Below are 26,303 nucleotides of genomic sequence, written 5' to 3'. Positions count from 1 at the left end.
ATTATAGAAGAAAATAAAAATGGATTATTTTAGAAGAGCCAGAGAGCTACCAAATGGAATTTGAGTGGATGCTTCATGAAACCTGAAAAGGCTGAGTTGTCTGCATGGCAAGAACTTGTTATATCTATGGTAGATTAAAATTCTGTAAGTTTGAAATTAAGCAACATGCAGATTTGATTAATACTCTCTTTCCTTTTGCCCTTCAGTGGACTGTCAGGGAGGTAGATAGCATTGGCCATAGGGCTTAAAAGGGGAGAGATTCTTGTAGAAAGAATGTTCTAGGATTGTTTTCATTTACTCTCCCCAGGGAATGTAGAACTTTCAAATTGACAGGGATCAGTGTTCAGTATCACCACTGATCTGATCCTGGAGTCCTATAGTTAGGCAGCCAAACCTTGAAAACCTCCAGTATCCACATTAAATTATGCATAAAGCCCCCTTCCTTCCGCCTCTTGAGGCAGCGTGCTGCTTTGGTTCCCAGATTGCTTCTTCAATTATTCAGCCTTTTAGTGATTAAATTCATTTTTTTTTTTAGGTTCACTGCAGACTCTGTATGTTTAAATATTTTCATTCTTCACAGGAATTACGCACATTTTAAGCATGGTTGAAATTCCCTACCATAACCATACTGGGTATAGCCCCCTTCCCTTTCTTTTTTTTTTGAGATAATTGTAGATTCATATGCAGTTGTAAGAAATAATATGGAGAGGTCCTGTGTACCCTCCACCCAGTTTCCCACATGGTAACATTTGAGTAACTGTAGTTGCTATCACACCAGGGAATTGATGTTCTCCTGTTTTTAAGGGGGTTATGGATTGCCTCATACTCCTAGTCCTGTGGGAATACTATGTGGCTACCCTAAGTGATGACTACATTGAAATAAGAGGAGTTTCTCGTGACAACCTGAAGTGGTCTGGTATTTTAATTCAGTGTGAACTAGAAGATTCAGCAAAATGGCAATGTCCACATTTAATTATGTATAAAGTCCCCTCAAGTAATTTTCCTCTTAATTCAATGTAGAGAAGGTTAGAAGGCAGATCTAAGCCCTCCAACCCCCCCCCCACCTTCCCTTTAAACAACACCAACTCTGGTCTTAGCTATTTTATAACAGATTTCATTTATGATTTTGTTTGAAAAAGGAAAAAGTTCCAAGGCTTAAACCATTGGATTAGTTCAGTAGATGTCTTCAAGCTAGAGGCATCAGGCTTAGCAGGTTCAAAAACCACCGCACAGATCATCATCGGTATCTCTTATCCATAATTTACGGTGGAAAAAAGGAGCACATACAAAAATTTCAACTTTGCAGAAAAGATGTGCTATGGAAAAAAAAAAATGCCTAGTTCAGGGTAGCTTGTGTCACTTCAGTAACTAAAATCCGGTAATACCAAAAAGGAATGTACTAACATTTTTTATGTCTTTACTTGACAGTTTTAGTAGACAAAGACCAGAGTCCAAAGTGGAAACCAGCTGATTTAAAAGAAGTTACTGATGAAGATTTGAATAGCTACTTCAAATCTCTGGGAAGTAATGATTTGAAATTTTGAAGTGACTGGATTTTTAAAATACTATTTTGGAGCAGAGGTTGGCAAACTATGGTACATGGGCCAGATCGGGCCTGCTGCCTGTTTTTTATATATCCCTTAGCTAAGAATGGTGTCTGCATTTTTAAATGGTTGGGAAAGAAATCAAAGACCAATACTGCGTGGCATGTGAAAATTACATCAAATTCAAATACCAGGGTCCATAAATAAAGGTTTATTGGAACATAGCTGTACCCTTCCGTTTACATATTACCTGTGGCTGCTTTGAGCAGCTGCAAGAGAGATTGTAAAGCCTACAAAGCCTAAAGAATGCACTATCTGGTCCTTTTCAGCAAGTTTGCCAGCCCCTATTTTAAAAAATGGGAAAATTTGATGAGTCTTTAGAGATCCTTAGTTAGTGTATCTAACTGAAATGGGAACTTAATGTTTTGGCTTTGGGTAATGGTTTTAAATGTTGATTAAATAAACATATATAGGTTATAAAAAAATTAAAACCCTGAAAATTTTTTGGGTACTATGTTAACACTTCATAGAATTTTCTCCATATATAAATCTATTTTAAAATAATTATGAGTTACTGTAGCAGAAGTGTTCCTTTTATAACATTAGAAATCTCAGGCAAAGAGAAGAGGAAGAGGTTTTTATGAGGCTGTCTTTCCAGTATTATCAGCTCAGCCTTGGCCGTCCCTGAAGTTAAGCAGAATTCCTTCCTACGGTGAAAGTAACAGCATTATTTTTTGTTGTTTGTGGTATTTGCTAATCTGGCAGAATGAGGCATTAGGAAACTCTAATCTCTAAGATAGAGACATTTTGCTTTCTGCAATTTACACCAGAATTTTGTGTGGTAACAGTTACTCGTCCTTACACAGTTCAAAGCAGGAGAAAAAATTGAAAATGAGGACTTCTGTTCAAAATAAAAATACCTTCAGTAATTAGTCTGTTGACAAAATAAGTTGTTTTTGTTTTTGTTTTTGTTTAAGGTACACAACTGTAGGTGTTCCAGACTTGGAATGTTAATGTCTAGGTAAGAATCATTTTAAAATTAAAGGTCAGCGTACAATTTATTTTATAGCTTTGTACAGTTTTCCTTCATTTATATGCCTCAGAAACTAAGAGAACTTTAGGTCGGGAAGAACAAAAAGTAGGCAAAACTGAAAAAGACATCAAGGATTATATCCTGCACCCTTCTCGTAGATGAGGAAATTGAAGTCCAGAAGGAATTGCTTTAAATTTTCTGTTCTTAATATATTTAACATGAAGCATTTTCCACCCCCCAAAAATTAGGAACAGATTTGGAATAAAGATGCCATGATAAATGAACATGCTTACATTTGTATTCTTAAAGCTGCTAAATTAGATGTGAGTGATCTAAGAAAATATTTGTAATGGATTTTTATTCCCTTTGTATTTGCTAGAAATGCAGAAAATGTTGTCTTTTATGTTAAAAAATTGAAATCACGCAATGGTGAAAAGCATTTGCTTGCAACTAAGTAAGAACTCGTTAACTAGTTAATTGCAACTAGACTTTTATTGTACAATTAGGAAAAATGTTTTCACAAAAATATTTGGAAAAAATATACCATTTCATAGCTAAGTCTTACAGTGAAAAGAATTTGCTAACAAAACTTGAGTTTTGCAAAGTACTGTTGGAGTACATCTGAGCTTGTCCCCAGTGCTCCAAGGAAGACACATCCAGTTTGGTCACACAAATACAGGATAAGGGCATTATAAGTAAGCAGTTTGTTAGATCTTTGTTTTTAAGTTACTGTTCCTTGACATTATTTGTAATTTGTCTCTAACTTTTGATTTCTAAAGCTATATAATTACAAAAGCACAGTCCCCTATCTCATAAAATGCCAATGATAGCGAGTAGGAAATACGAGTATTATACTGCTTCCCTCAGCGCGTCTCTCTCTAATACTAGTAAGGCAGGTTGACACAAATTACTCCTTTAGGACTAAGATTGTTTTATCACCTTCAAAGTTGTGCTTTAAGTGCTAATAACTATAGGTAGCTGCAAAGAACTGATAAGGCAACGGGAAGTTTCGCGGAGAACTCTCAGATGAAAGGCGTGTGACTGAAAGGTAATAGTTCCCCAGAGACACCGCGCTGGGCGCTGGGGGCGGGGAAGCGCGGCGGCGCGGAGCTGGAGCAGCGCGCTGCCCCTGGTGATCTGCTGCTGCCACAGTTGCCTCCTGCGGGTTCGTCGTCGGTCGGTGGCCCCTCTGCTGGACGTTCTTGAGGGAAAAGTGTCCGTGGTCGGGCACGTGGCAGCGTGGTAAAGAACAGGACTTGGCTACTGTGTCCTTGCCCTCAGAAAAAAAAAGGGGAAACTTGTTTTTGGAGCCTGACATCAGTGCCGTTTATTGGGCCCTCTTTTCCTCACTTGCCTTTCCCTTATAATTTGGCCACTATTTTTATTTCTTCGTGTTTGTGATTTAAGTTGAAACAAATGTTTCCCTTTCCAGTAGCTAATAATTATGTCAGTCTTCTGCTTTATATGTTTCCTTCCTTCTCAAATGGTCCTTCTGCTCTTTGTTTATGAAAGACCTTATCTTGTCATGAAGGCCAAACTATATCTTGATAATAATCACAAGCAGTATATTTGTTTATCCAGCTCTTTCCTGCCCCCAACATGGTTTATCCCCTAACTTGTGGATTAAGTGAGCCTTTGCAGTTCCTTGTTCATGGTTTGACATGTAATACGGCGTACATTTAAGTAAGTCTCTGTATGTCCCAGGGTATTATATTCTTGTTAGAATGAGTCAGGGCCGCACTGCCGTGGTACCAGAGAGGGCGGCCCCAGAGATCAGACTTGTAGCCAGAAGTGGGTCTGACCTGCATTCCTGTGTTATGCCCATGCGAACCAGAGGGCCAGGGCAAAGAAGGAACCAGAGGTTAAATGGTTTAGATATATTCAGAACGTAATAGTCTGTCCCTGTGTATGCTGAGAAATTTAGTGTGATGTGCTGCTTTTATATGGCTTTGTGTTCTCACCATAATATCTAGTATCTTATATACCTAATTATACTTTTTAAACAGCAGAGTATCCTGATGTGAGATATAGAGTGAGTGAAAAAACAGGGTCTAGGCTTTTGTCTGAGTCATTAGTATAAACGCTCATAAACCTAAATTTTTCTTCCTGAGCCAGAAATATGCTTTGCATTTTTTGGAAACTTCTTAGTCTTGTGATTTTAAATCCTTGTATAAACAGAGGAGGTGGTTTTTCTATTTTGTAAAGTTGCTAGAATATAAATACAACAGGAGAGTACAAATCCTAGGACCAGGTGAAATGAAAGTTAAATGACCAATTGTCCAAAGGCAACAAAAAGATGCCTTGTCACTCACTTCAAAGAACTTTCTTTGCCCATTTTCTGTGGGGAATTAACTATTTGATTGTGGATTCAGAGTATAATTGCTGAAGTTAGAGGTAGCAATTCTGCCTGCTTTGAAGGTCAAATATGTATTTATGTTATCAGAGGTCACAGGCCCTTTTCTGCCTCTTTAGATTTCAATGACAAGGGTCTGTTGTATCTTAGTAAAAGGATCTAATAATGCTCACAGAGGTAAATAATTCTTTTTTCAGTTCAACTCTATGTGTAGCATATCTTGATGAAAAGTTAATTCTGAAGACTCAGTATCAATTTTCTTGCAAGTTATGTCTTCTCAGTATCTTCTTCCCTCTTCCTCTGAGTTTTCTGTAACCATTGCTCTTAAGCAGTACTTAATTCTTAAAAACAAAAACAAAAACAAAAACCTTCCCTAAAATGGTAGCCAAATTTATGAAAACAGTATAGTCTATGGCTATAAATGCCCTGTGGGCGTCGTTACCATTAAAAATACACAGCGTATTCCCTTTGGAGGAATACTTGATCCTGTGTAATGACAACGATAAATTCTCATGTATGATCTGGTGCCACAGTAACTTGAATGGTGCTGCCCGCGTACCAGCCCCTGGAATCTGAGACAGTAAAGCTCAGAACACATGCAGCACTGAGACCAGGTTCCTTCCACCTTCCCAGCTAGGGCTTCTGCTATTTTTACAATTTACTGGACTGCTGTTTGTCACAGCTACCATACTTGTTTACCTGTATAGTAATGTCAGCGGGCTACTGAATGCAATGCAGTAGACATTGCCATGACTTCTGTAGATTGTATCTTGTTAAGATGCTTGTACACAAAGCCTGAGTCATCCAGTAACAGCCGTGAATAGTTTCAAGGTGAGAGTTACGCTTTTCATCTGCAGAAGTACCTTAATAAGGACAGGGTGCACGGTGGGCCTCTTCTACGTGAGTCGCTTCCTAATCCTTGGTCGCTTGAGGGATCCTTGACTCAAAAGGCTTTGACGAACAAGACCCACTAATAACCACTATGGCCCGAGTGCCATTCCCTTGCCCAGGCATTTCAAGAAAAATCCTTTGATACTCTGTTTTTTTGTGTAAATTGACAGTTATTTTAAGGGAATGTATTTAAAATAAACATTTGGAAACCCAGGGTACTTTTAAAATTCTTACTCCTTTGGTGATGGCATTACTGCCTCTGGGACGGAAGTGGTGTGACACACAGCTGATTACTGTAGTGCCATGGGACTTACATTTAGCCCTTTAATGACTAAAATCCAAAACCAAGCAGATAGAAATCACTGTTGTAGAACTGCTTAACACACCTTTCATTTTAGGCATTCTTAGAATCTCGATGCTGTCATAGATTTTTTTTTTTTAACACCCAGATGGAGTTACCGTATTTATTCATAGCAGTTTTTGCTATTGTTTCATGTATTTAAACTAGCACCGACTTGATCCACAGTTTGAGAAAGTGTCATCACCCTACGTACAGCGTCAAGGCCCCTCACTCTCGATATAGGGGATGTCATAGTACTTGATGTTGTCGCCTGCCCACTGCTGCAGGGCGTCAGTCAGGATCTCCTGGGACAGGCGGTGTGCAAACTCGAAGACCACGATTTCAGGCCCTGGGGGTTCCTTCACTTCCTCTTTGACGTTAACCAGAGAAGGCATCCTGGGTAGAAATCTCTCTTCAGGCATAAAGCTTTCCTCGTTCACATGCCTCTTCCCACTCTCAAGTGTGGTGGGAAATGGGAACGTTTGCTTTGATTTCATGCAGCCCATGTTATGAAGCGCTCTGAGTGAAGGAAGGCAGCAGCAAAAGACTACAGCGGCATCTCTGGGAAACACCAAGCATTTGTCCGCTTGATGGTGCCCGGTGCTTCTCCTGTCCAGGCCCCCTCAGCAGTCAGCGCTCCCTCTCAGCAGTCTGCACATGTAGTGTTTATCTGTTGAGAGAAGGGAAGTTTCATTCTGAAGTCATAGAATGCAAAATACTGTATAATTAGGTAGCAAGTAGAAACAAATCTTTACCACCTTCATCACTCGGAGGAAATGTGAGGCAGCAACAGCTTTTCTTATTGGTAAAGAAAATTAGTCATTCAGAAACAGCAGGGTACAAAACAGGAAAATGTTTTTTCAAGCTCTTGAAAATTTTATAAAACTGAAAAGAAACCATTGCTGCCTTAGATATCAACACCAGGGTTCAGCGAACTGTAGCCTTTGGGCCAAATTCCAGCTGCCTGTTTTTGTAAACGAAGTTCATAAGAACACAGATGTGCCCACTTGTACAAATCACCTGTGGCTGCTTTCCGGCCTCAGTGGCCCAGGTTGGTTGGCACAGAGACTGGTCTGTTGGTCTGAAATACTTGCTGTCTGGCCCTTTGCAGAAGACGTTTGCTGACCCCTGAGCTATACTGTTGAGGGAGACAAGCAAATCAAAACTTGCTCAAACCTCAAATGTCGGGCACCTGCACGTTTTGGTCTGTGATTTGAGTCCCTTGGTCACATGTGTACAACTCAGAGAGGAGGACAGAATGATGGCCTTCACACTGGTGCCAACTCTGGGCGACACAAGTCAGACACGGCAAAGCCGCCCGTCTTTCCTCCTGAGTTAGCTGTTATGAAAAGTACATGAAAAGCTCAGATTACTTTAAAATTAGCCTAAAAGTTTCTCCCCCAAATGTCTCGCTCGGGTTTGATGTTTGGACAGTAAGTAGGCTACAGTGTTTGGGATGTGCTTTCTGAGCTCAATGGGGTGCTGCCGCAGAGTGCACTTACCTGAGATAGGACTTAAGTAACTAAAACAGCACAGAGCAGCTTCACTGGGGGGAGGTCTAGTTATAAGAAAGCACAGGCAAAGGTTCTATGAATGAGGTTATGGTCCTTGATTTTATCTTAGTTTTCAGACCAAAGACAGCTCTAAAAATTCATAAAATAAAACAACTATATCTGAACCACTGATCTTAAGAAGGTAAAAACTAGCATGCATTTAATTCATTTTTAATAGCTTATAAGAAGTCCAGAAAAGGTGACCTTTGCCCAGGTCTTAGTACTATATGTTTTTCAGATTTCTAAAAATTTTACCCAATTTCTCCCATAATATAGTTGTTTCCTACCTCTACCCCTGATAAGGGATGATATGGAGGGCTGGAAAGGTAATCTAGCTTTCTGCTTTTAATTACCTTCAGTTCTGTATGCCCTGCTACATGCTCCAGAGATGCATTTCAAACAGAACAAGGGATGTGTGTGCTGTGTCTGCTTTACTAGGCTGAACTAGAAGACAGGAACTGTGCTGGTTCTGCACCTTCTAACAGTTATGACTTACACAGGATCTATTTTGTGTGTTTTTTTTTAATGGGGGGAGGTAATTAGGTTTATTTATTTACTCAGTGGAGGTACTGGGAACATAATATCTATTTTGTAATATGAAGGATGGTTAAGGGAACTGGACCTAGTTAACTAGAAAATGATCAGAGAATTCAGTGAGTGTCAAAAGGCCATGAGAAGAAGCAACTCTGTTTTCTAAGATCTTTGGTTTTGCAAAAGCAGCTTTATCTTACCATAACAGAAGTAGTGCCAAATTTACCCTCTCACCAAAAACAACTTTCAACCTGGAAAAATATATGTGGGCAGGCATTTGCAGGCGTTGAACAACAGCACAGGACTGTGATTTCCCCAAGAGGAGGGAAACATGATGTTAAACCTCACAACTGGTCCTCCTGAGAGTCTGCCTGGGAGCATCTACCAGCCTTATCACAGGGGTGCTGAGCCCCAGCAGAGTGCAGTTCTGCCGAGCTGCAGAGGCAGAGGCTGGGTTACTGAAACAGATGAAATTTACAAGACAGTTCAAGAAAAAAGGGAGCTGAGGGGGGACTGAAACTGAAACTGAACAGGACTCTTCCTGGGGACAGACCCCTGTCCCCTGTCTCTTGTTTCTAGAAAAGCTTTAGCCTCCTAGGCTGTCCCCAAGTTCCAAAGAGCAAATTTAACCAGAGAAGTGAGAAAATCCAGGACAAAACGAAGTAATAGTTTAGCCATAAAGTTAAGGACCCTTGTTTCCTCCTCAAGGGCTACAGACAATATCCTGAGCCATATACTTGAGTTGTTTTACAGATATTAAAACCCCCACCAGGTGAAGGAAGTTAACTGCATGCTGACCACCAGCATGTTAGACCTCAGACCTGCTGGAACCAGAAGGTTGATGATATTAACTCCTCAAACGCCACCCAGTTACCTCACCACCAGCCAATCAGAAGGATGTTCACGAGCTGATCACACACCGTCTGTTAATTAACAGAACTATAAAGCAGCTATTTAAATACATTCAAGGACAGAAAGGCAAAATGATCATGGAGTGAACAGAGAATCTCACCAGAGAAATGGAAATTGTAAAACAAAACCAAAAACAAAGAAACAAAAACCACACAAACACACACAAAGTAAACTCAAGAACTAAAATGAAAAACTCAACTGTATGGGCTGTTGGACACGGGAGGAGAAAGTATTGGTGAACTTGAACATAAATATATAGATATATAGCCAATCTGAAAAATAAGGAAAAGATTTTAAACACCTGAACAGAGAAACCACTAAAAAAGATAAAGAAACAATGAAGAATCAGATACGTTTAACCCAGAAGAAAGCAGGAAAAGAGGAATATAGGACGAAAAACAGTGGGACCACAGCAAAATGACTAACTTTAACCTGTAGATATAAAACATTATTTGAAAAAAGGACTAAAGATTAATTCAATTAAAGGGCAGACTAGTTAAATAGTTAAACAGGATCCAACCCACACAAGTGTAGTCAGCTGATCTTTGACAAAAGAGCAAAGGTAATATGATGGAGCAAAGAGTCTTTTCAGTATGTGCTGAACAACTGGACATCCACATGTTACCAAAAAAAATCTAGACAGAGACCTAACACTTTCACAAAAATTTACTCAAAGTGAATCACAGATCTAAATACAAAACAACTTATAAGACTTAGAAGATAATATCCAGAATTCAAATCTAGAGAAATCTAAATGAACTTGGGCTTGGCGATGACCTTTTTAGATACACCATCATTTCATGATTCATGAAAAAAAAATTGATAAATTGGACTTTTCAAAATTAAAAATGTCTGCTGTGTAAGACGTAGCCAAGAAAATGAGAAGATAAGCAAGCCACAGAGTGGGAGAAAATACTTGCAAAAGCATATCTGATAAAGGATTATTTATCCAAAATATAAAAAGAACTTTTTAAAACTTAGTAAGAAAACAACCTGATTAAAAACAGACATGAACAACAGATCTAAATAAATACCTCACCAGAGAAAACATACAGATGGCAAGTAAGCATGTGGAAAAAATGTTTAACATCATATATCATTAGAAAGTTGCATTTTAAAACAACACCGAGATACCACTACAACCTATATGAGTGGCAAAAATCCCAAACACTGACAACAGAAAATGCTACTGAGGATGTGGAACAGCACAACTCTGATTCATTGCTGGTGGGAATGCAAATGGTACAGCCACTTTGGAGGACAGTTTGGCAGTTTCTTACAAAACTAAACATACTCCTATCATATGATCCAGCAATCATGTTCCTTGATATTTACTCAAATACTTGAAAAATTATGTCCACACAAAAACCTATACATGGATGTTGATAGCAGTTTTATTAATAATTGCCAAAATTGGAAGCAATCAAGATGTTCTTCAGTATGTGAGTGGATGAACAATGGTATATATCCAGACAATGGAATATTATTCACTGCTTAAAAAAAAGTTATCAAGCCATGAAAAGAAAAGGAAGAATCTTAAATCCATATTACTAAGTTAAAGAAGCCAGTCTTTCCAACTGTATGACATTCTGGAAAACTCAAAACTATGGAGATAGTTACAGTCTAGTGGTTACCAGGGGTTAGAGAGGAGGGAGGGTTGAATAGGTGGAGCACAGAGAATTTTTAGGGTAGTGAACTGTGCAGTATACAATTATAGTGGTGGATACACGTCATTATACAATTGTCAAAACCTATAGCATGTCCAGCACCAAGAATGAACTGTAAATTACTGACTTTGATCATGATATGTCAATGTAGATTCACTGATTGTAACAAATGTACCACTCTGGGATGTTGATAGTGGGTGAGGCTGTGTGTGTTTAGGGGTGCTGGGAGGGTTTATCTGTACTTCCTCCTTAATTTTGCTGTAACCCTAAAACTGCTCCAAAAAAGAAAGTCTATTAAAAGAGCCAGCTGGTCCGCGCTGGGCTGCCGCCCCGCTGGGCTGCAGCAGTGGAACTCACAGCCCAGTACCTTGGGAGAATGTGCAGCGGGACCTGGAGGCGGAGCACGTGGAAGTGGAGGACATGACTCCCAACCATTGCGCGTCCAGCTTCCGAGTCCTCATGGTGTCGGCCAAATTCAAGGGGAAGCTGCTGCTTCAGAGACACCGGCTTGTGAACACATGCCTAGCGGAAGAGCTCCTGCACATCCATGCTTTTGAGCAGGAAACCCTGACCCCAGAGCAGTGGGCCCGTGAGCAGCAGAAATAAGAGACTGGGACCAGCACACGCAATAAATTATGAATCAAGGCCAAAAAAAAAAAAAAAAAAAAGCCATCTGTGTGCTACCTATGAGAGATACACTTTAAAAACAAATACACAGGTTGCAAACAAGAAAGGATACAGTATGCAAACAAACAAAAAAGCTGTTATAGGCTATGTAAGTATCAGACACAGAAGACTTCAAGAACAGTAGTATTACCAGAAATAAAGAGGGACATTTTATCTGTCAGTGAGAAGGCATGGCAATCATAAATGTACATGTAACAGAGCTTCAAAATACATGAAGGAAAAAATGACAGAATTAAAGGCAGAAATAAACATTACTCTCTCAGTAACTGATACAATATCCAACGAAAAAAGTAAAGAATTCAAGTTTTGAACACCACCATGATTCCACTTGAGTTAACTGACAGTTTATGGAAGACTATACCCAACAATTCTAAGATATATATTTTTATAAAATGCATATAGAACATTCATCAAGATAGACTACATGATAGTCTCAACAGATTTCAGAAGTTTGAAATCTTAAGAGTGTATTTTCCAACTACCACAGAATTAAATTATGAATAAATAATGAAATATCCAGAAAAGCCCCGAATACTTGGGAATTAAACATCCCATTTCTAAATAACTCATGGGGCAAAGAAGAAAGCACAAGGAAATTAACATATTTTCCACAAATAACAGAAACCACAAATTAAAATTTTTGAAATGCAGTGTAAAGATTTAGAGGGATAGATTTAAATCTTTTTAACAGAAAGAAGGTTTAATTCAGTGACCTAAGCTTTCACCTTAAGAAGCTAGAAAAAGTAAATTAAACCCAAAATAAGTGTGGAAAGAAGGAAATACTATAGATAAGAGCAGGAAATAGTAAAGCAAAGAAAAAGCGCAAATAATGGAGAAAAATCAATGGAACCAATGCTGGTTCTTTAAAAAAAAAAAAATCTTATAAAATAGGTAAGTCTCTAGTCTGACCAAGAAAAATGAGAGGACACATTCCCAAGATGTGTGTGGGAAAAAGGACATTACTACAGGTCCCATATACATTAAAAGCCTAACAATGGACTATTATGAACAACTTTAGACACACCAAATTATCAAAACTGGCACAAGAGAAAACAAAGTCTGACTGCCCTTTATCAATGAAAAAAATTGGGTTTGTAACTTAAATCTCTCCAAGAAGAAACGTCCTGGCTCAGTTGGCAACTCTAGAGCTCTAAATTCTTTCAAACATTTCAGAAAGAAAGAATGCCAGTCTTATCCAGACTCCAGAAAATAGAGGACGAGGATTCCAAATTCATTCTGTATGAGGTCAGGATTCCCCTACTACCACAAGCAAAGGCAGTTCAAAAAAAGAAAACTTTACAAGCCAATATTCCTCATGAACATAGGCCCAAATATCTTTTAAAATAGCAAATTCAATCCAGCATATATAAAATGGTTATTACATCATGACCAAGTGGGATTTATACTGGAACACAACGTTAACTTGAATGTAACATTCAAAAGTCCATAAGTATAATTCACTATATTAATAAAAAAAGATCATCGCAATAGATGCAGAAAAAACATTTGATAAACATTCACAGGAAGGAGGGAATAGCTCAGTGGTAGAATGTGTGCTTAGCATGCACGAAGTCCTGAGTTCAATCTCCAGTACCTCCATTAAAAAAAACCAAACAAACCTAATTCCCCCCTCTTCCCCCCGCCACCCAAAAAAACATTCATGATAAAGATTCTCAGCCAACTAGCGACAGGAGAGACTTCCTGAAACTAATGTAAGACTGAGCAACTTTTTTCCATGATAGGAGTAAGACAACAATGTTAATTCTCAAAAGTTCTATTTATTGTATTAGAGGAAAGAAATACAATGCATAAAGATTGTCAAAAAGAAAAAACCCTTTACTTGCAGATTGTATATGTAAAAAATGATTTTGGATCATTTGTAAACGATCCAAGGATCATTTTTATAGTGATTTTACAAATCAAGGGATATGTAAAAATCCTAAAGATTCTTTATGAAAAATTACTAGAACTAACAATTTTAGCATGATCTCAAGATATAAAATTAATATGCAAAAATCAACTATTTCTGTGTACTTAGTAACTGAAAGATGAAATTAATGCCTTGCAGTAGCATGAGAAGTGTGAACACTTAGGGATACATTTAATAAGATACATGAAAGAAAACTACATTGAATACTGTGTATATAGTACATAAGTGATATGAATTGTTACTGAGAAAAAATAAAAAACCTAAATGAACAGAGAAATAGTGTTCATAATCTCAAAGACAATATTGTTAAGATGTCAGTTCTCCCAAAATACATAAATATAAAAAGCACAATTCCAAGAAGCTTTTTTGTACACATTGACAATTCTAAAATTCCACTAAAAAATCTCAGCAGGATTTGTGACAGATATAAACATGCTGACTAGAAACTGTGTATGGAAATGCAAAGAAATTAGAATAGCCAGAACAATGTTGAGAAATATCAAAGTTCAAAGATCACATTACCCAATTTTAAGAATGATTAAAAGCTACAGTAATTGAGACAGTGCTATTAGGCTAGACACACAAATCTATGGAACAGAAGAGTCCAGAAATAGACCCACAAAAATATGGTCAACTGACTTTTGACAAATGTGCGAAAATATGCAAGAAGGAGAGTTTTTCCAACACATGGATCTGGAACAACAGCCATATCCTGCTCCCCTTCCCAAACACAAAAATATACCTTTCCTTTTATACAAAAGTTAACTCCAAAGGAGGCGTAGATCTAAATGTAAAATATAAGACTTTTACAAGATGTCACAGAAAATATTCATGATCTTGGTAAGAGAGTTTCCAGATAAAACACCAAAGGCATGGACCATTAGAAAAGAATTAATAAATTGGTCTAAGTCAAAATTGAGTACTTTTGTTCTGAGGATTACTGTAGAGGAAATAGATAAGCCCCAGATAGGAAGAAAAATATTTGCAAATTATTTCCTCAACAAATGACTTCAATCTAGAATAGATAAATAACTATCAAAAGTCAACAGTAAAAAGCCCAATTTTTTAAATGGGTAAAAGATTTGCACAAACTTTTCACTTAAGACATCACCTATGGATGGCAAGTAAGTACATGAAATGATGCTCAACATTACTGGCCATTAGAAAAATGCAAATTAAAATCATGCTATGATAACATCTACACACCTATTAAAATGGGTAAAATTTTAAAAATACGATACCAAGTGCTGGTAAGTATGCAGAGCAACTGGAACTTTCTTTCATACATTGGTAGTGGGAATGCAGAATGGTACAGCCACTCTGGAAAACAGCTTAGTTTCTTTTAAATTTGGAACATCTACTTACCAGATAACTTAGCACACCTAGGTATTGAGAAATGAAACTTGTGTTCATATAAAAAGCTTTACATGGATGTTTATCACAGCTTTATTTATACTTGCAAAAGTTGGAAACAGATACTGATACCAACATGGGTGACTCTTAAAGGCATGTTAGTCAATGATGCTTGTCTCAGGTTTCGTGTTGCATGATTCTATTTACATGATTCTAATTATGATACTGCATGATTTTGGAAAAGGAGAAACTCTAGGGACAACAGATGTGGTCTTCAGGAGTCAGAGGAGGCTGTGCTCTTTAAAAGCCTAGTGAATATACTGTCTTTCAAATTTCAATTAGATGCAATTAATAAAAATGCCAATTCATTAAAAGATATAACTGAGTTCATTAAAAAAAATAACAAAGTCCCTAATAGCATGTTTGTCATTATTTTATTTGTTCTCTAATAAGAGTACTAAGACCCTCCTTCCTGTAGGGGTCCATGAAAACTGGACAGTAAACAGAGGTCTTTGTACTGGTAATACTGACAGTTATTGACTTAGGGTATAAATTCATAACAGGGTCAAATGACACCAGTTAAACTGGCAAACATAAATGAACTCAATTTAAATTTAATACTCTCCCGAAAAAGTAAAAGCTAGAAAATACAGTAAATATGATTTTGGTCAGTCTGAAGGTCACCTCTAAAGCACACCACTGTTTGGTCTTCAGACACTGGGTGGCTGGCACACAGAACACACGCTGTGTGCAGCCGCTCACCAGCAGGGCAGTCTCAGGAGGCTCTTTGTGAAGTCACATTTGGGGCCAAATTTCTCAATGGAAAGGCAGAGAAAAAACATTGGTAAGTGAAAGGACAATGTCTGAGATTCTAATAAATCTGAGTAGAGCCGTGTGGTGCGACTTTTGTCAGTAAACCAAGATTCCACCTCTGATGTTCACCATAAACATCATGTGAGCATCTACACGTAAAGCACCTAGAGCCGCCTTGGAACATGGAAGATGTTCAGTAAGTGTTAACTTCCTTTCCTCCTCTCTTAGATTGTTCCCTAAACCTACTAACATCAAATTACTAGCTATTTTTAGTTAATGATTTAGTCATTGTATTTTAGGATTATAGTTAAGGAAAGAATTATAACCTAAGAATGCTGACAGTCATTTGGGATGTTGAAGAGTTAGAGCCAGGTGACAGATCTAAGTCAGGTGTCAGCGCTTCATCTAATTTACCAGGTCCTCCGGGTGGAGAAGAGAAACAAACAGGCTTTACTTTGGGTCCAACTCTGGCTTCACCTGACCACTCCTATTCATAACTATAAATAGTGAACTTCAGTCTGCAGTTAATTCCTCCAGCACTGTAATCTAAATCCTTGCAGGAAATGAAGACCAACTAGTTGAAGAAAACCTGACCAGTAAGATTGTAAAACATTTATACTTTGTATTCTGTACTCCTTTCTCAGTCATGTCTTGTCCTAACTAATGACACAACTGGACTCGTAACACATGAATTAAGCTCTGTAAAATTCTGAAGCCAGTTCCTTAAGCAAGTGTTGATAAATGGAGGTGGCAGGGGTGGGTGGGGGAGCTGGGTAACGTCAAGAGTATTGTATTTAGTTTGTTACAACTGGACTATTTAGATTGCGTAGCTAAAACTAGGAACCTAGAGTGAATCAGAGCAGGAAACTAATAAAACATAGAGCACAAAAATGAATACTCAGTCCTTGATCCACTGCAGTCTGAAAATCATGATCCACTCATCCTTATATACTAAGCCAGTTATTTACTCTGTAGACTCCTGCATCACATTTGTAAATGTTTTCTCTTTTAAAGGAGCTTTCTTATTTTTTTCCTTTCTTATTCACACAGATCTCTTTAAAAACGGACTCATTCTTAAGTGTCCACCTCAAGTACACTTCCTAACATACCTATCCCCATCACTATTTTTCCCATTCTGCGTTGTTTACAAGTCTGTGTGTCCCTCACATCTTGAAGGCAGGTACGTGGCCGTGCCACTTAAATTCTTTCTGAAAGATGAGAAATAAGTAATTGTTGTTCATCTTTATATCTCACTTTTATATACCTAGCATAATGAAGGGCCTTGAAAATGTTAATTGATTTAAATAATTTAAGTCAAGATATTTGAAAGAAATTCCTGTACTCTTAGAGAGCAACAGAGTGTGTGTACCCTGAGTTACAAACAATAAGCAGGTGTCTGGAGCTTTTCAGAGTCTATCTCTGTTATCCATCTCTTTCTGTTTCTGCTGAGCAGTCTCATTTCCATTTCCCCTTTCCTCTTTCCCTGGTGTCTTTTGATTATTTTATACAACAGAAAGGAATTATTTTTCCTCATTTTACAAAGTACATTGACATTTAACTATAAACTTCAGGTTAAGTACCCTGCCTCGGGAAGCACGTGGCCTTGATGACATTGTTTGAGAGACCAATTGCACTGCCTGTTCTAAAACCCGTATCTTTTGACTCTAGTTTAAAGGAACTTGCTGCTTTTCACTGTGCATGCCTTTCACATTTTGTGACATATGCTAGTTCAAATAAACTGCCTAATTATGGAACAATTTATTTTACAAACCCATTCTTCAAAAGAATTGTTTTATAAGGGATAGGGTGCAAACACAGATATTAGTAGTGCAAATTGCTTCCACAGTAGCTTAACAATTCATGTTAAAAGCCCAAACCCAAATATCCCACTTCTAGAAATCTATCTTAAATGATCAGAGTTGTAGACAAAAATTTATATAGAAAAACTTCCATGAAAGCCCTTTTATATAAAGAAAAGTTGAAAACAGCCTAAATGTCCAATAATAAGATGTTTGTTATATAGCTATATCCTAGAATATTATGGGATTGTTAAATAACTGCAGTAGACAGTCTCTAAAAAGGCCTTCAACAATCCCTGCCTCCTGGAATTCCCATGCCTTGTTTAATCCCCTCCCCTTGAGTGAGGGACTACTGAGTCACTTCTACCAAGAATATAGCAAAACCAACAGGATGTCACTTCTAAGATCAGAGAAACCATGACTTCTGTTTTGCACTCATTCTCTCACTCTGATGGAAGTCAACTGCTGTGTTGTGAGCAGCCCTGTGGAGAAGCTGATGAAGGAAACCTCTGTACGGCAGTGTGCAAGGAACTGGACTGTCCCCTACTTAAGCCTTCAGATAAGGTGACAGCCCCAGCTGACAACCTGACTGTGAAAGGCTTTGAAGCAGAGGTCCTAGCTAATCTGCACCCAGATTCCTAATCCACAGGAACTATGAAATTAATATATGTTTGTTATTTTAAGCAATTAAGTTTTAGGGTAGTCCATGATACAAAAATAAATGCTAACAAATTATTTAGTAACGTGAAGAAATGTTCATGTGTTAACTTTTTATTACTGTTTACTGTACTGTTACTGGCAACTGACTAACTAGTTAAACTGCTGGTCAAATGGTTTATCCATAGCAAAACAATTTTAAAATAACCTCAGGCTGTAAATAACAAAAATATTGTTTAAAAATGAACATATTTGTCATCTGAACTAACAATTTCCTACAACATTTGCATTCATTGAAAATATTTTCAGGACTGTTAAAAGCCTGCCTTGTAATATCATATAATTTTAAGTAGAATCATCATTAGCTAAAGAAATGATACCAAACATTGAAAATATTACAAACTGCCTCCTAAAATATAGTAGAAAAGTTTACAAAGATTACTAAGTTTCCTCCAAAACATCCTGACGAGGTTCTTTTAAAAAATGACACCTTGATGTCACAAAATACCAAACTAAAAAGGCTCCACTAAACAAAATGCCTTTATACTCAAAAATCAATGCAAAAAATCCTTTTCTCACAGGTTTTCTTTGAACTTAATGGGGCCTAAGGAGAGAAAATAGATCATGTACAGCACATTTGTATCATTTAGGGCTCAGAAAAGTCACAAAAGCCAATAGATTGTACAGATTTCCTCATACGGCTTTTGTCTAAAAAAGGATTGAGGAATTTAATGAGCAGTTTTTCTTTGCTTCTTTGAGACTGTTTCCTCATCTCTAAACTAAGGGTAATAATGCTTGCCTGAAATTCCTTGTGAATAGTGAAAGGGAAAACAAAAAGCACCACAAGAAATGCAGCTATTACAAGAGCATTGCTAAACTGACAGTGAGGCAAGAGGAAGGAAGAAAACACTGAAAGGAAGGAAAAGCTAACATTTGAGTAATTATCCTGGGTAACCAGAAACTCCCTGGTTCTGAACCGTTCTCCCAATCCTCTCACTAAAGTCCACCCACAAGAAAAACACCCTAATCGCAAACCTCCCTCAATGGTGGAAGCCTATACTCCAAAACAATGTAGAGCTTGTGGAATTACAATCATGAATGCAGATCTCATTACACTGGGATGGATGGTGTGTTTTCACAAGACTGAATTCACAGAGGGTAGACACTTTGCCTCACTCAAGCCTGAACTTTAATAGTTTCTAATTCAAGGCTGGTCCAAAATAACTAAATCTTAGTCAGCTTAATTGATCAAATAATCTTAACTGACTTTTTTTTTTTTGAGCCACTAACTTTTATTTACCTCAGTTGTCATTAAGTAATTAAAACGGGATCAGTTTGCCACCCCAAAGCATGCCTCATTGTCATAAGGGTTGTTTGATGTGAAGGAAATTAGCTTTCTGCCATCCACCTTCCTGTCCAAAAGCAGGGCATAAATTTCCTTTTGTAAAGGTGTCTCCCTCTCCTACACCAAGAAGAGAACCACTCTGGAGACAATTCTTATCTGCAAAACAAATAACCCTTATTTATCTTACATTTCCTATCACCCTCCCTCCTAGAACTCACTGTCATGCCAGAAGCCCCAACCCCCCTTTCCTTAGTCTAGCTGCTTTCCACATTTTATCACTTTTGTTAAGATGATATGCAAGTCCCCAGTTCTAACGTTTCTTGAGTCATTTCTTTATGAACTCCCATGCATACACAGGTGATTAATTTTTTTCTCCTGTTAATCTATCATGTTTGATTTGCAGGCCCGCCAATGAACTTAAGAGGGTAGAGGAAGATGGTTTTTTTCCCTTCCCTACATACTCAAGGTTAGTCTTTATGTTACATAGTGAAACCACTTCAAGTATTTTAGAACAAGTAGGAGGCATAAATAATAAATTAAAAGAGCGTTAAGTGCTATGCACTGAATTAAATTCCAGGTAGTAGTATACGTAATTTTGAATACTTAAAAGAACCATTATTCTTTTAATGGGGAATTGGGAAAACACAGTGTCCAAATCCACTTCGACTCAAGATCAAAGGACAAGAATTCCAAAAGTTTTGCTATTTACATTTTGATAATTCTTTCATGATACATACACCATACTCCTAAGGCGTCACAGAGTTCCTGTGCTCTGTAGCTGATGCTACAGTGTTTCACGGTGGGGAGTGGAGGTGAGGTGGGGGCAGGGGTATGTTTAATTCAACCATTCTTTAAAAGCCTTCTTTTTACTTATTGGATTTAATTTCTCACTAATCCAAGGAAACTTCCCCCTCTCAAACTATAACCCTTACCACACGCACATGCTCATTTTCTTCTTCTAGCCTTCCCTCACATTGAAAACCACCACCTCCCCCGTGTCTCCCCCCAGCACCCTTTCCCCTCCTCCCTGCATAAATCAGAGCTGTACCACATTCAAGGCTAGAGGAAGTCCCATCTCCCTCATGTAGACTTCCTGGAATTCCCCAAACCTTTACCCAGAATTCTCTTCTTGAACTCAGATCTAGCCTATTTAATTTATAAGTGCTGCCGCCCCAAATGAGACTAAATGTTCCTCAAGGGCAGTAGTCATTTCTCCTTTTGTTATTTTGCACAGAAGTTCTCCACATAGAGGCACTTAATGAATGCTAATTAAAATTCGGCTATTTATCAAATATCCATGTGCTTCAAAGTGTGTTAGATGTCGGCGATAAAACAGTGAACTATACGTAGTTCTGTCTCTTTCGGGGCCCTTACGAGCAAACGCCCCAAACTCACAGTAGTGTTTGGGCCAGTGTTCTGTCTGGCCAGTGTAATGTTCAAAGTGTTCTGAATTAGAACAGTTCCAAGCGGGGCATTCACTCTCCAGTCCACAGGACTCTGTCACTCCCTTGTATCTGGCACCTGTCCACTCACTAATTTATGTTACCTTCAGCCCCTTGTGAAACATCCTTTATTTCACAATTCTCAATTTATAAGGAACAAATTAATTATCAAAGTACAGGCTCTTTCTATATCAGATACTGACCAGAGTTATTTATTACTCCCCAAATATTCAACATTATAATGCTACGATTGATTTATTTCTCCACCATCATTCTGTTCACAGTACCCTTATATGGAAAACATGCTCCAGTTTAAAAAATTCCAAATCCAAATCCAAATCCAAGGCAGATGGTATATTAATTAATTAGAGAAAGAAAATAGAATTCCTCAGGAACTGTTTTGCTTTCTTAAAAGCAAATGATCTTTAAGCTGGAAAGAACAGAAGAAACCTCACTGAGAGAGAACCAAGGTACATGCAGAAGAAGTCACTTTAAAAGAATTCATGTCTTCAAATTCTGGTGAATTATATTCCAAGGAGAACCCACAGATGTAAGCACAGAAATATTCTGACAACCTTTAGAAAAACATGGAGAAGGAGGGAAAGCTCAAGAAACACACTTTTTTCCCCTAATTTTTTTAAAATTCAAAACTGAAGGAAAAAATCAGAGTTTCTAGGCATTACAAACCAGTTAATACCGATCTCTGGCAAAATTCAAGATTTAAATAAAAAACAGGGAACATTTGGGGAGGGTAATATTGGAGACTTCTGGGAACTTGCAGTTCACTAAGAATCAGTCATTTTTAAACTAACATCATTTACTTTTGTGACAGATCAGAGAATACTCACAATGTTTACTTTCAGCAAAGCATTTCATTAAAATGTTTCTCATGATGTCCTTCTGAAGAAGACTGATCTATGGGCTAAAGAGTTTGATAAATACAAAGGACAGTGCTAGCTGAGTTCAGCTGATTCATTCATTAATTTGTCTCAGCTGAGGGCCACCTACATTCCCAACCAGTACTGCGCTTGGTACTTTCAGCACATTACTCTGAATTCTAACAATCACTTGAAAGGTATGTGTTTCTAACCTCATTTTATTGATGTAGAAAAGAAGTTTCTCAAGATCACAAAGCTAGTAGGTGTCAGGGCCAGGCTCCAAAAGTCCAGGACGTTCTCTGTGCCACAGGCTTCTAGATGTGCCACCATGGCAAAAGGACCTGTCCCATATATTATCAATGACTTGAATGGTGAGCAAACTCACCACATGTGCAGGTGACTCAAAACCAGAAGGTAGGGTGAACGTGATGACTGCCACAATCAAGATTAAACACATCTAACAAACCGGAGATTGGAGAGAGGCTTACAGTAGTGGGAGAGAAAACAAAGTTCATATTCAAGAAATTTTTAACTGCACAATTAAAAAGTGAGGAGGGGTAGAGCAGGAGTAGTGGTGAGGTTTTCAGGCAACTTTGGTGTATTTACACCAAAAAAAAAAAAAAAAAAAAGCCAATTGAAAATTAGACAACTTTGAGGACAGGAACTTGTTGCAGCCTGCCCTGTGCATATTAGACTGAATTACTGAATTCAATTTGGGGCTAAGGATCTTTAGCACAGAGAAGGGTCTTAACGTAAGGAAGGAAAAATAAAAGTGATTATTATTTAGTGAAGATAATTAACATTTACTAACTTCCAGGCAACTATGCTAAGCACTTTATGAACATTATCCCATTTAACCCTCATAATAACCCTATAGGTAGCAAGAGTATATTATCATTCCCATTTTACAGATGAGGAAGCTGAGGCACAGGGATCTGAAAGGCTGTCAAGTAAAGGAGACAAAAGTTTTACTCTACCACTTTAGACTTCTCATTTCTTTTCTAAAAAATATTTTTTTATTTGTTATTGTATCATTTTATTTTAAACTGGTGAGGAGAGGTAATTAGGTTTTATTTTATTTTTGAGGAGGTACTGGGGATTGAACCCAGGATCTCAAGCATCCTCAGCATGCACTCTGCCACTTGAGCAATACCTTCCCCCTGGACTTTTCATTTCTTAACAATTTTTCAGTTGGATGAAAGTTTTAGATCTCGGCTGAAAAACTCTACGTATAATTTCACAAGCAGGAGGGCTACTGGCAAAAGTAGGACTAATGATAAACAAGTCCAAGGAAGCGGTTGTCAGTTCAGTGTAAACAAGGCCTTGCTAATAATAACAGAAAGAGGGATACCTCACAATGCAGTTAGCTCCCTATCACTGAAGTGTTTGCCCAAAGTGTGGCTGGTCCGTCAGGAGTGCAACAGGGGGATATTAAAATGGGGTGGAGTTTGGTCTATGATTTTAAAGTCCTCTTTTGATATAAGTCTGTGGGCCTAATAAGTAATTTTTGTTTGATGGCAAAACAAAGAAGTTAAAAACTGAAGTTGTTTTTCTAGACCATTCCGCTGAATACGTCAGACAGAATACCTATATAATGTTATTTGCCATCTCTATGTGGTACCCGTATCAGGTATTTGAAAACAACCTCATCCTAGGGAAAAAAGATACATTCAACTGTTGATCTTGATGTGATTTATACACTGTAATAATATATAATAAAAGTAGACTCCTTATTCCTCTGAATCCGTAACTAAAATTTTCCCTAAAATAAATACCATAAACACCAGATCCTAAAACGATGGCGTCTTTGATGAGAAACGTTTACTAGTTTATAATTTTATGTCAACCTACTTCCATAAAGGATGGGGAGGGGGCATGCGGGAAACAGAAGAGAAATAACTCCAGTTTTTCTGCTTTGCCTCTCTCCTAAAGGCTGAAGGATCTTACTGTCTACTGCGCTTTATTTCCCATTTGCATCATAATTCACCTCAAGGTTCAGCCTCCCACCGCTAAAAGCAGAGGCGCTCGCACTTTGCTCATGACATGCCTTTCAGAGCACAAGCCTGACAGCTTGGCATACAGATTAAATGTTCACAGGCAAATCTCTTACCTGAAAATCTTCATTCACTCTTCAGGGAGGAAGGTGAAACTGCAACTCATAATGCAAAACCTTCCATTTGGGGGCTCAGAACAAGGTGGGAGGGGCAGGGGCTAAGTCCTCAATTAGGAGCCGGAGAAGTGAGGCCCAATGCCAGACACCTGGCCGAGAAAGATCCGCTTTAATCAAAACCTCCTGTAGCTCACAGGTTTCTGCCACCGAAAGCCAAAAAGGCAAAGCTGACGAGCCGAGACCGACAGAAACACGCCGGTCGCCCCCCCACCAGGGGTTCACTCACACAGCTCCTCGGCGGGCAGCCGCGCGCCCCTCGCGCGTCGGGACGGCGGCGGGGCCGACCAGGCATCGGCGCTCCCTCCGCTCCCGGGGCCGGCGCTGTCCGGGAGCGGGTTGGCGGCAGGGCGGGTGGGAGCTGAGGCCGCGGCCGGAGCGAAGTGCGGTCCAGCTACAGGGACAGCGGCGCCGCCTTCTCGCCAGCGGCCGGCTCAGTCAAGTGGCAGCATTTGGAGGACGGGGTGTCCTTCGGCCGCGCTCCGGGCTCCTCCTCCCGCCGCCGAAGCTGCCGCGCCCGCCGCGCGCTCCTTGCGGGTTCGCGCCCAGCACCCGGCTGGTCGGGCCCCGCAGGTGGCGGCCGAGGGGCGTGTGGCTCCACGGCGCGCCCTCTGGGGGCGGAGCGCTAGCACTGGGCGGCGGGGGCAGCTACGGTCACGTCCGCAGGGGCGGGGCGGAGCTGGTGGGTCCCGGCCATCGCCCTTACGCCCGCTGTCAATACACTAACCAGAGTGCAGCCGCCATCCTCCGCCCAGAAGGAATTAGACCCCCAAAGTTCGAAGAAAACATAAGTGAGCAAGCCACTTCAGTGTCCTGGCCCCTGATCCAGCCTTCTGGGCCCCCCAGGTGAGGGAGGGGCTGGTCTCCGGGCGGGGCCTGCCGTGGAGAGAACAGGTGCTCCCGGCCCCGCGGCGCCCGCCGAGCCCGCGTGCAGCTGAACTCGCAACAGCTGAACTCGCAGCAGCCTCACCGCGGCCTTCCCAGCTAAGGGTTCCCGCACCTAACTCCAGGCTTAGAGGCCCAACCCGCTTCGACCTCAAACCCCATACTTTGCAGGGCTAGGCCAGGAACGCTGCCCTTCCTAACTAGCTTGCACCGTGGGTGTGCAGAGCAAAAGTGCTTCAAGCACTTCAACGTTTAAAAGGACACATTTTGTACTCTATCCAAAAATATTAAAGGACGGTACTTGAAAGTATGTTTCTCCTTAAAGCAAAACACCTCTAACAAAACAGCCCTTTCTCTCTTTTTAGCCTTTAAGTCTACCTCAAGACATGGCCATTATTCATTGTGTTTCCCTGCATATTCCATGTAATGCCTCCATCTTTCCAGCATAGTTCCCAGAAATAGGAAAAGCCCCAAGAGAACTACAAAAGAACCATTATTTTAGTTGTGTTCTACAACGGATTAGTCATGTAAAACTCATGCTTGACCTTAATGATAACATCACCGACTCCTTCACATCACAGGTGAGGACACTGAGGACCAGAGTCCAACGGCAAAACTAAACATGAAAAAGAAAGACTGGAACCTACAAAGCTCATAGTTTGTAGACTAACACGACGTTTGGCTCTCTGAAGGTATAACATAGTAAGGAATATACCTAGATTGCAGAGGAATTGAGAAGCATAAATTATAAAATCTAGCTCAGATTTTTAAAAAGATTTTAAATGAATCAAACATTCCTATTTATTACTGTGCTTAAATTATCTAAAGTAACATTTATATACAAAGACAGCAGCCCAGACATGTAATTTTTCTTCATAATATTAACAAAATTGGAGTAGGTGCATTCTGACAATTACAGAATGTGAATACACTTATACTAATCGATTTGTCTGATCAATATCAATTTCTAATGTATACAAGTTGGTTATACTCAGATAAAACAAGTATTTTAATTCTTCACATTTCAGGCATATCATGCTAAATAATAATGATCAAATGCAAGGCTCCACCTTTAGGTCTAAGTCTTCACTGAAGGTGTGTCATCGCTTGCTCCCTCCCCTCACCAGCTTTAAGCGTGTTCTTTTTTTTTCTTTTGCACTCTACTGCTGAGCTATACCCTCCCCCAAAAGCCTTTACCAACCTAGTGTGCAATGATCCCTAAGAGACCTCTGGGTTGCACACTGAGAGATCAGTGTCGGTCCATGACATGCTCAAGGTGACAAAAGAGAAACTTAGAAATTTGTATTTTTACTTCCCAGTTACCAGAGCAGTAGTGGACGAGGAATGAGTCTGGTGTCCACCAGAAGAGAAATAATTCATGTACATGTGCATTCCTGTCTTTCACTCAGTTCAAAGATCCAAGGGATCCAAGTGTTAATTCCTCAAGCCAGCCAGACTCAGGCCAGGCCCTCCCTCCATCATTCCAGGTCTGGCCAAGACTAAGAAAAACCCAGGAGCAGCCC

At 39.3% G+C, this 26,303-nt stretch overlaps 2 protein-coding genes and 1 pseudogene across 4 annotated transcripts in view; 2 read left to right on the top strand and 1 right to left on the bottom strand.

Moving 5' to 3' along the window:
• Positions 1–2,861, top strand: part of HIBCH (3-hydroxyisobutyryl-CoA hydrolase) — a 69,682-nt gene extending 66,821 nt beyond the window's left edge. For both annotated transcript variants that reach the window (XM_032479916.1, XM_006184319.3), the window contains exon 14: positions 1,429–2,861. In XM_032479916.1, the coding sequence (XP_032335807.1) occupies positions 1,429–1,544 (116 nt within the window). In that variant the 3' untranslated portion in view covers positions 1,545–2,861. The remainder of the gene's footprint in view (positions 1–1,428) is intronic.
• Positions 2,862–3,050: 189 nt separating this feature from the next.
• C5H2orf88 (chromosome 5 C2orf88 homolog) lies at positions 3,051–24,993 on the bottom strand. Of its 2 annotated transcripts, none has more exons than XM_032479917.1 (2): positions 23,839–24,993; positions 3,051–6,831 (listed from the first exon to the last, which is right to left on the bottom strand). In XM_032479917.1, exon 2 carries the CDS (start codon positions 6,665–6,667, stop codon positions 6,380–6,382), a length of 288 nt encoding a protein of 95 aa, XP_032335808.1. In that variant the 5' UTR covers positions 6,668–6,831; positions 23,839–24,993; the 3' UTR covers positions 3,051–6,379. The 2 variants fall into 2 exon arrangements, with proteins under 2 accessions (XP_032335808.1, XP_032335809.1); XM_032479918.1 differs by having other exon boundaries at positions 24,125–24,993.
• On the top strand, positions 6,752–12,374 carry LOC102508549 (annotated as a pseudogene).
• Positions 24,994–26,303: the final 1,310 nt, after the last annotated feature.

The sequence above is a fragment of the Camelus ferus genome, chromosome 5 (assembly GCF_009834535.1).
Source record: "Camelus ferus isolate YT-003-E chromosome 5, BCGSAC_Cfer_1.0, whole genome shotgun sequence".
Taxonomy (NCBI): domain Eukaryota; kingdom Metazoa; phylum Chordata; class Mammalia; order Artiodactyla; family Camelidae; genus Camelus; species Camelus ferus.
The sequence above is the reverse complement of the archived record's forward strand: the minus strand, read 5'-3'. Positions and strand labels throughout refer to the sequence as shown.